Genomic DNA, 10,884 nt, shown 5'->3' on the forward strand with positions numbered 1-10,884 from the left:
TCGGTAAAACACTCTGTCCCGAAAAATACAATTCCAAAACTAATAAAATTCCTGAACAGTTTATAATATTAACGAATTTGAAAATTCCCAAATAATAAAACTGCCCAAATAAAATTGTTTCTTAATCAGTATTAATTATTTATTAAAAATACGACAATAAAATATTGTTATCAAATAAATTTTTGTTTAATATTTAGAGTGTTAAAAATTGTTTGAATTTAAAATTAAAATTATAAAAAAAATGTTACAGACAAATTCATATACAAAAACACGTGTTTTTTAATTAACATTTCGATTTTTCGGAAGAACTTTCGTGATTTAAAAAATACTATATACATTTTCAACCAAAATATCTTATCCAGAAATATATTTTGTTTTAATTATTGTTATTTTAAATTTAAACATTAATGTTTAAACACTTCAAACATTTAAAAAGTTGCTTCTTTGGTATAAATATTTGATTATTTCAATTTAAAAAAATAATTTGTCAAAGAACAATGTTTTCCACACTTGGTTATCTCGAAATGTCTTTTTATAATACTTTTTTAAAAATTAAAAATATGATTTTTCGAGAACATTTTTTTTTATAATTAAAAAAAAGACTACTGAAAACCTGGATCAAGCTTCAGATCTGAAAAAATTCAGCGATACATACATGTCAAACTTTTCTAACCTCAAAAAAATTTTCTACTGCTTTACCGTCATATTTTACGAAGAATGAGAAAACAAGAATTCGACTTCGTAGTACGATGAGGGCAGCACCTCGATAGGGCAGAAAATGTGATGTCCTATATATATAATTCCCCACTCCGACGCCCCGTACCGCATCTACGTTTATAATATCTTTGGTTGAAATATATTTTTTTACATCTTTTATTATTCAATTTTGTACTTAAACGCAGTTTTTTTCGGCTCTTGCATTTCTCAAAGTTTGAGAACGATATTTTATGTATAAAAAAAGTTCGAACGTTCAAAAAATATCGAGGTTCAGGAAAAAGATTAAATAATTTTCAGTGAAGTTCCTACCAAAATGCAGTACCTAAACGTACTTTATTGTACTCTAATACATTTTCCAAAGTTTCAGCTCGATATTTTATTTACAAAAAAAGTTCTTAGGTTCAAAAAAAGATTCAGTGAACTGATAAAGTGAGGTCGGTAATATAGGTATTTAGCTGTGTCACATGCCCTTAAGCTTCGAATTAGCGGGATCATGGTTTGTTGCATGGACTTAGAATACACGGTCTAGCCATCAGCTCCCCCAATTTCGTCCCCATTCGCACTCCACGACGTTTTGCCATCTTGGTTACCATAGCAACCGTTAGCGTCTCGGTCTTCACTCAAAAGATTTGAAATCATGAATTATGGCTACATTATAAATGAATGTCAATACCTGTGAAAGTTCTCGATATTTAAATAAGGTGCAAGAAGCGGACACTGCTGACGCTATCCGTTTGCGAAAGCGCGTCGTGTTAAGATTAACTTTGTGAAAATTGTAGTGGTTTTACATTTGAAAATACAAATTTTAAAGTGAATCTAACGTGCCCATCCGGAGCGGATCAATATTTTCGTGTACAAGGTATTTAAGTGTACAAGGTAGCTGTCATTATAAACATAACCTATTAAGTTAATTTCCATATTTTTGAAAAATAAATTCAATTGTTACTTATACATCCAAATTGTAAATAAGTTTTATAGAATTTTCTGCACTTTCGGAAAATTGTAAAAAAAATTTATTTCATTTTGACAGATATTTAGAAGTTCTGAAAAAGTTTCCAAAATAATTAAAAATTTAAAACAACTTCTAGATTTCTCAAGATTTTGAAATAAAATTTTGAAGCTTTCGAAGATTGTTTAAAGTATTTAAAAAGAAAATAACTAAATTTCTAATTTAAGAAGTGTTCAGTTAATTTTTTTCAATTCTTCAATATTTTATATTTCTAGCTTAAAATTCCTGAAAATATATAATTTGACAATTTTAAAGTTCAGTGAATGATTTTTTAATGTAGAGCATTAAAAATGATAATGTGGGTGTACTTCTTTTAATATAGAAAAATGTTAGTACCTTCAATTTTATACGCGTAAATTATTGAGCATTTGGATACATTTTTTAATTAAAAACTTTTAAATTTGAATTTTAAAAGTTCAAAATTTGACAGTTCTACTTTGAATGCTTTTATTTTCAGCTCAGTTCTTATTACCTCAAGTGGAAAATTGTTTAGCTTTAGTGTTCCATTTCTCAAATTGCATTGACCGTGAAAAATGTTTGCGAACCGGAAAAAAAACCGGGAAATGACCGGAAATTTATTTTGTCGATTAAAATCTGCCCTACAAAAGATGAGTTTTCAAATGGGACAGTTTAAATGCAGATTCTGAACTTTCTCTCAATTCTTCACTTCCTATCTTAAAGTCTTCTTGCTGAATTGATTTCATCTGGAAAAATTTCAATACTAATACTATTGCCTTAATCTGAAATAGCATACAAAAATCTTCCACAAAATTTCAAATATCCTGCATGAAATTACAATATAAAATTACGTATCACACATTCGTTCCCGCGATCTCACTATATGTTTATTCATTTATGTACATCTTTGTAAACAAATATCATTTTATTTTATTAATAAAAACCTGTATGTTATTATTGTCTTGTATTTATATGTATATCATTTTATTATCATATATTAGAAAATCATTATTTCATATGAATATAAGATCTGAACATGTGACTTTGTGTACCCTGGGAGGGTTCATTTGTTCTCACTTAGTGCTTATGTATATTCGAAATATAGAAACGGATATTCTCATAATACAGGATATGATATCGATATTTTGCATTTATTCATTTCTGCTTTCAGCGCGAAATCAATATTCTTTTTTCTCCTTAGGTGGGTGATACTTCATTTCATTCGCGTTAAAGGGTACAATTCCTCCGGTGCATTGAGAGGTTATGTTATCCATATTTCTAAGTATTTATTCTATATGACAAGTTAGATGTTTTATATTTGTTTATACTTTAGATTACGCATCTAAAAAATTTCATTATTTTCAAACTAATTTAATTTATTTATAAACTATATAATTTATTTATCTTTTACTTATAATCTTCGCTTATTGCATTTACTTCCTTTCAAATATACTTCACTTTCGCGCGCTCACTTCTCCAATATGGTTAAAAGTGGTGGAGTTGCTCCTTATTGGTTAACTTTTTTTTAGTTGCGTGTGGCTAGACCGTGTATTCTTAGATCATGATTTGTTGGATCATGACCAAACATGGTATAAACTTCGACTGAATATTGCTGAATATCCAAAACAACACGAAACCAAATATACGTTGTATATCTGTTTGTCAATTGATTACGAATAGAAATAGGAGAAATAGTTTCGTTAGTGTTTTTTCTGAGTTTCCTCTTAATAAAACTGAAGAAATCTCAAAGGTAAATTACCTATTTGAATCGTATCATTTATATTTAAGGCTGTCGGACTCACTACCTAACCTCACAATTCAGTCGTCTGGTTATAATCTACTGAATAAATAGTAGAATTAAATATTATTTTGATACAAGCCCACCTGCTTTTTGTAAATAAAAGTGTGTCTAAATATAGCGATAAATTCCATAATTTTAATAATCTTTGCCTAAAGTAATTGCCGAATGTTCAGTCTAGATTTCTAAAATATAGCCATGTTAAGTATATTGTACCTATAATAATATTTTTGTTTTAATATTCCTTAAGCAAAGAGGGCAATTGAGTTTTTTATTAGAACTTGAGTCCAATTGAGTATTATTTATCGCACATTGCATGCACACAATCCTTTCCCGTTCGAATTTTTTAAAATACTGGTACTTTAATTTACAATCTAAATTAAAATTTTTTTCACTTAGTGATTCTCTTGTTTATTGTATTGAGATAATAATGTTGAAAATTCCATGACTCTAGATTTTAAAAATTAAACCGTCAATTAATTTCCAATTAATCAGCATTGCTTGCATAAACTTAGGGGCCGTGTCTAAATTACGTAAATTTTTTTAGATGGAGATGTAAGTCAAAGTGACCAAAAAAAGTGAAAATTCAATTGCTTCGTCCAAAAATTATTTTTTGGCTTCAAATTCAACAATTTGATTGATGTTTATTTTTTTTCTCGGCAAAAAATGTTGTTCGATTAAAATTTTAAGTGTTTTGTTGAATATTCATTTCTTTTTGTAGAAATTGCATCTTTTTTGGTTATAAGTGAAATATTTCTGGTTAAAACTTAATCTGTTTAGATTGAAAATGAATTTTTTTTAATATTTAACTTTTTTTGTAGAAAATTCGTATTTAGGGCTCGAAATTTCAACAGTTTAATTGAAACTTCAACTGTTTGGCGTACAGTTGAACTGCTTTTGTTAAAAATTTATTTCTTTGGTTCAAAATTCGTTTTGTTTTTGAATTAATTATTTAAAATGTAAATTTAACTACTTCATTTTTGGTTAAAATGCATTGTTTTCATTAGAAAATTCATGTCTTTTGTTGAAAATTCGTCTCTTAGATTAAAAATGCATTTTTTTACCTAAGAATGTAAGTATTTGGTAGAAAATTTCCTATCTTTTTGGTAGAAAATTGTACTAGTTTGTACAAATCTCGTATTTTTTATTTGAAATTCAACATTCTGTAATAATGTTTTTTCTTTAGTCACTCAAAAATCTTCTTTCGTTCAAATTTCAACTCTTTTTGTAAAATCGTCATTTTTATTTAAAAATACCTCTTTTGGTTGAAACTTTTTCATTAAAAATAAATTTAATCTTGAGTACCAAGCAATTGGGTTCAAGTTTTTTTCTTTCTTGACAGAAATGTATTTTTTGTGGCTGAAAATTAAACAGTTTTGTCTAAAATGCCTCTGTTTTAGTAGATCTTTGTTGTTCAAAATATCAACTATTACATTTTTTAAATTGATAATTGATCTTTTCGGTTGAAAATTACAGTGCTCGTTTGAAAATTGAATTACTTTGTTTATTCATAAGAAACCGTAAGATTTTACCAAAAGCCTCTCCTTCACCCAAATCGGCTTACTTTATTTTTGGATGACCCTTAAATAAAGGCATGAAAAAAATTTAGTCAGCAAATATTACGTGAGGTATAGAAGGGAAGCTGGGTTAAAACTTACGAACACTTTATAAAAAAAATCGAAATTGTGTAAAAAAAATTAAAGTAAGAAAAAAAGACCTAATTTATAAGCTTACATTAAGTTTCCACTGGTAATTCAGGCTATTGATGAAATTTGCAAAAATAGATCTATGCTTGACTAATAGGGTTTGATAGGCGAACTGGCTACTGCATTTTTTCCTACTAAATTTCTATGGCTGAGGATGTGCGTACGGTCGCCCGTACGAATAGCTAAAGTACTGTACGCGTCCAGCTGAAAGGTACAAGCGATTCCCGTAAAGTCAGCAAATATGAAATATTCAAATGAGACTTTTTTATATATTTTTTTGTATCTATTGATTACTTACAAATTGATCTGTTCATGAAAGTCGTAAAAATGGTTTTTAAACCGATTTTGATAATGCCAAAACTAAACAGCTTTTCATCAAAATATAATACATTGTTTACAGGCTCTCCGTTGCAGAGTTGAATTCCTTATTATGTCCTGACAGTTTATAATTGGAGTTTCGGAGAATTAAATCCTAAAATTGTAAAATGGCAACACCAGAAGCTATTCAAGTTAGTTCTTTACCCTTACCACCAAATCAATACGTAAGTTTGTATACCGACGAAAATGTTCGTCGAGGAAGAGCTCCCCGCCCTCCACCACCGATTAATGATACTTACATGATGTTTGGTAACACTTTTAATACGGATGATACCATAATCAGACCGCTAGAAGCTCAGGGAATTAAACGACTGTACCCCCATAACTTTGACAGACGAAGGGAATTGAAGAAACTTAATCATTCGTTGCTTGTCAACTTCCTAGACTTGATAGATCTCCTGGTACGAAGCCCCGATAGTCCTAGAAGAGCTGAGAAGGTAATATTTTTCTCAAATAAATACAATTTTACGCAGTATTGCTGCATTTTTTAAATCGTTTGGAATTTCCTTTTATATTTTATTAATATGTACTTTTTAATTACTGGTTTAACGAATGTTTTTCTTTTATTTTCTCAATTTTTTAATTCAAATTACAAATTTAAATTTTCTCAAGCTGCGGCATTTTAATCTTCCTTTAAAAGGGAAATAAAATAGACATTACAGTAAATTTGCTTGTTTCAGGTCGAAGATTTAAGTTTACTCTTCATACACATTCATCATTTATTAAACGAATTTAGACCTCATCAAGCTCGTGAGACATTAAGAGTCATGATGGAAGTACAGAAAAGACAGAGGGTCGAAACTAGAGAAAGATTTGAAAAGCATCTGGAAAAAGTAAGTCACCATCAAAGACAATCTTTATTATATTTCATGTCAATTATCTGAAATGGTTATGCTAATTTTGATTTAATTAACTCTCATCTTATAAGGAGAGGTCGTGAGATGTGCGTCGCTGATTCTAACTGGGGCTTTACAGAGTGAAAGTGAATACTCAAACCTCGATATCTTGGAAACTCAGGGCCATTGGACCTAAAGAAAAAATTCTCAGCTAATGGATTTTCATTTACCTTCAACCTGCGAAGCCCCAGTCGACTCGGCGACGTACATCTGGCGAGCTCTCCTTGCTAATAAATCCCGTTCAAGTTCAATTTATGTTTTTAGGATTACATATTCTTAAATTGTTCGGAAATTTAATTAATTTATATTTTAGGTTCAAGAGATATTGAATCATGCCTTGCAAATGCTTCCCGACACATCAGAATTAGATTCAAAAATTGGAATCAGCACGGACGTAATGGAAGCTATGGACACAACAGGATCTGATCAACAAGGATTTGATCCATGCAATCCCGAAGATCGAATTATGTGCAACGTGATTGACGAAATGCTCTTATCTAATAGTTCATATTAAACTTTGTTTTCAGTTATAATTGCAAAAAACATTTACAATGTTCCACTGATCACGCGGTACAAATATTCACCTCGAAAGTATTAGAAATCCTCAATGGAAAGTTTCAGTTGCACTAGATTCACTAACCTCGTAGCAAATTCGTATAATTCTTCTGGTTCAAAATATGGATAAATGTCAACAGCGATCTGCACTGTATCCATGGAGAAAGTTTATTTTTCAATATAGTACACAGTTCTCACTTAAATGAGGAATTTAAAAATGTCCTTATTTTGAAACATCTGTTATCAAGTAGACTTTTAAAATAAAACCAAGTAGCAAATGACGCTCTTCGTTGAGGATATCTAGAGTGTAAATAAATAATTATATATCTATATTTATTAGTAATATTTCTCGTTTTCTTGAAATTTCATAATCTTATATTACTTTTTTATTTTACTATTGGTTATTCTTAAGAAATAAACTTATTTTCTCCATGTAATCTAAATTGATCATTTTTTATTTATATTATAAATAAGGTTGTTGCTAACAATTTAAAACAAAATTATTTGGAGCATTTCAAAATTTGAAACAACATTTTTTCCAGAATTTCAGAAATTTTTGTCCAAGTTTCCAATAGATGAAAAAAAGAGTTGCAAATTATCCTAGTGGCTTTTTTAAATTTGATGAAAATTTAAAACTACAATTTTTGATAGATATATAATTCGAAACCATCCTAATAAAATTTTTCGATTAGATCATAACTCAGTAAAAAAAAAAGTATGCAATTTTTTAGGAGACCTGTAAGCTTTAATAATGATTTTTAGTAGATTTCAACAAGAGTCAACAATTATTTCAATTAAATTTTTCAATAGGACACCAATTTAAAGAGTTCTAGATAATTATTAATCAAGTAGATTACCAATATTGGGATATTTTTAAAGCGTATTGCCAATTTAGAGACAATGAAATAAAAATACTAAAATGACAAGTTGAAGTACAGTCGATATTTTAATCCCTTCACTGCATCTCTCGTAAACCCCACTTACGGAAAAATGCGAAACCGAGAACTTTTTCCAAATTCTTTGCTTTTTCCTTGACTAATTTTTCATTTCAAATCATTAATATTAAAATTCCAGCATTTTAAGCTTGCGATACTTTTAACATAGAATATTTTATAAACGGAATAAAACAGTATTTCCTATACAAATTTAAAATTTTCAAATTTATTAAATCAATCCAAACAAAAAATTGTCTTTTCTACTATAAAAGATGACTTTTTAACAAAATACTGGAATTGTCAACAAAGTAATTGAATTTTTAACATAATAGTTGAATATTCAACCTACAAAAATACATTTCTAACAAAAACGTGTCATAGTTTATATTTCAATAAAAAAAGTTGAAACTCATACAAAGAAGAGGAGTTTAAAACCAAAAAATGAATTTTCAACAAATGAAGATTTTTCAATCAAGAAAAAAAGTTCATCTACATTGTTCCACCTTCAAGTCAAAAGACGAACTTTCGAAACAAAAAAATGAATTTTCAAACTACCATTTTTTTTTCAACTAAAAGATATCAGTCTTAAAAACACGGCAAAGTTACATTTCCTTAATAAAGTGATAGAAGAAATTTCATTTTTTTTTAAACGAATATTTAACTTTTTGGTTAAATATCATTCTTGGCTTGCGCATCAAGCAAAGAAGAATTATTGAATTTTAAATCCAAAATCACGAATTTTTAAACCAAAAGGATGACTTTTTAACAAAATTGTTAAATTCCCTACCAAATAGTTGCATTCTTATTTTATAAAAAGATGAAATTTCTCTTAAACCATACGAATTTTTAATTACGAAACAAAATGAGTTTTCATCCAAAAAAGATTCCAGGTGGCTCTGCAAGGCCGAACATAAAATTTTTGTTTACAAGAAAAAATAATTTTTTACGAAAAAATTGAACTTTCAATCGAAAAAGACGAATTTGTTCAACCAAAATAGATGAATTTTTAACTAAACAGTTGAGCTCTCCAACGAATAGTTAGACATTTATCCAAAAAGATTAAATTTTTGTCAAAAGCCGATGGATTTTTCATAAAAATAAAAAAAATAGTTAAATTTTCATCCATAAAATATTTCAGTTTTTTGTTCAACGCTCAAATATTATATTAAAACAGTCGAATTTTCAACCAAAAATTATGACTTAACAAAATTGTTGAATTTTCAACCACAGTTGCATTTTTATCCAAGAAAAGTGTCATTTCTGCTAAAGCAGGTGAATTTTTAAATCAAAAAGACAATCTTTTAAAAAAAAAAGTTGAATTTTCAACCGAAAAGTTACATTTTTATTTAAGCAAGATCAAATTTCTCCTAAGACAGGTGAATAAAACAAAAAAAATCCCTTAAACAAAATAATTAAATTTTCATCCAAAGAAGATTTCAGTTCACTTTCTAACACCAAAATAAGAATTGTAAACAATTTGCATCGAAAATGGATGTATTTTTAAGATAATTATTACATTTTCAAATAAATAATAAAATTTATAACTAAAAGGATAATCTGCAGAAGAAGGTTGTTGCAAATTTTCAACATTATAATCTGAAAATATTTCATTTTTAAGTTTTTAACGTGTTCTATTTTTGAAATTTTTATCTTAAATTATTCAGATTACAGATTCTACAATTCAAAATAAGGTTCTTCAATTTGAAACGCTTTAATTTAGAAATCATACAATTTGAACCCCTTTCTAAAAAAAATTGTAATCTAAAATTTTTCAATTTAGAACGGCTCTTAATTACAAATAATACAATTTTAATTCCTTTGAATTTTAAATTATTGAATTTTCAAAATTGTATTTGTAAAATCTTTCCTTTTTTGATATTTTCAACTTGTCCTATTTTCCAAATTTTCTTATTATCTTAAATCATTGAAATTCGAGATTCTTATATATAAAATAAAATTGTTTCATTCTATAAGTTTTAAATTAGAAATGATAAAATTTCTAATCTTTTGTAATAAAATTTTTCAAAATTAAATCTAAATATTTATAATTTTGAAAGCTTTCAATTAAAAATAATATTATACAGAGCGACAAGCAGAGGGAAGGAAATTTAATAGTTAGTATAGTTTGGAGTAGTAAATTAAAAAAAACATGTGATTATTTAGACAAATAATTATTTTTTATTTTCAAAATATCTCAAGATTGAGTAAGAAATTTCAACTTTTTTCTCAAGTTGGTATCCTATGCCACTTTTTGTTGAATAATTACATAATTTTTATACATTTCTTCTAATATTTAACAAGTTTGTTATTGGCTTAGACAATTTTTATATGCTTGAACAGTTTTCTTTCGAAAACTTTTGAAAATCAATATAAAATGAAACATACACAATTATTTTTCTGACTGAGTAGTATATAGAAAGAATATATTAATATATTAAGTATGGATGGTTTTAGTGTATCATTTATTTGAATGACTTGACGTTCTTAATAGAATTTACTACTCGAAATCATTAAATATATTTCATTAAAAAATGCGATTTTAAAATATTGTTGAAAAAATAATTGTTTAAACAATTAAAAATGGTTAATGTATTCATTCTATACACTTCAGTCACAAAAATAATTGTATATATGCCATTTTTTATTATTTTTCAAAACTTATCGAAAAAACTGCTTCGGAAAATAAAAATTGTTTAAATAAATACAAATTTGTTAAACATTAGAAAAAATATCTCAACATTATGTAATTAATCAACAAAAGGTAACATATGATACCAATTTGAGAAAAAAGTGGACATCTCGGGCTTAATTTTTAGAAATTGTGAAGTTATTTAACGACTCTCGGATACGACCCAGTCTTAAGTCGACCCCTACATTATCTTGTCTTTTACTTAACAGTCCCGTAGCAAATTCGAAAGAGAGCGGTCTCTTA

At 27.5% G+C, this 10,884-nt stretch overlaps 1 protein-coding gene across 1 annotated transcript; it reads left to right on the forward strand.

Annotated features, from left to right (window-relative positions):
* Positions 1 to 3,262: 3,262 nt before the first annotated feature.
* Positions 3,263 to 7,344, forward strand: LOC117173378 (mediator of RNA polymerase II transcription subunit 7). Its single transcript, XM_033361903.1, has 4 exons — positions 3,263 to 3,434; positions 5,589 to 6,003; positions 6,247 to 6,399; positions 6,776 to 7,344. Exons 2-4 carry the CDS (start codon positions 5,674 to 5,676, stop codon positions 6,974 to 6,976), a joined length of 684 nt encoding a protein of 227 aa, XP_033217794.1. The 5' UTR covers positions 3,263 to 3,434; positions 5,589 to 5,673; the 3' UTR covers positions 6,977 to 7,344.
* Positions 7,345 to 10,884: the final 3,540 nt, after the last annotated feature.

Source organism: Belonocnema kinseyi, chromosome 5 (assembly GCF_010883055.1).
Source record: "Belonocnema kinseyi isolate 2016_QV_RU_SX_M_011 chromosome 5, B_treatae_v1, whole genome shotgun sequence".
NCBI classification, from domain to species: domain Eukaryota; kingdom Metazoa; phylum Arthropoda; class Insecta; order Hymenoptera; family Cynipidae; genus Belonocnema; species Belonocnema kinseyi.

Coding starts and splice junctions, on each gene's coding strand:
- LOC117173378 (XM_033361903.1), top strand. CDS start 5,674: ATGGCAACACCAGAAGCTATTCAAGTTAGTTCTTTACCCTTACCACCA. Junction 6,004..6,246: donor GTCCTAGAAGAGCTGAGAAG/GTAATATTTTTC, acceptor TGCTTGTTTCAG/GTCGAAGATTTAAGTTTACT. Junction 6,400..6,775: donor TTGAAAAGCATCTGGAAAAA/GTAAGTCACCAT, acceptor TTTATATTTTAG/GTTCAAGAGATATTGAATCA.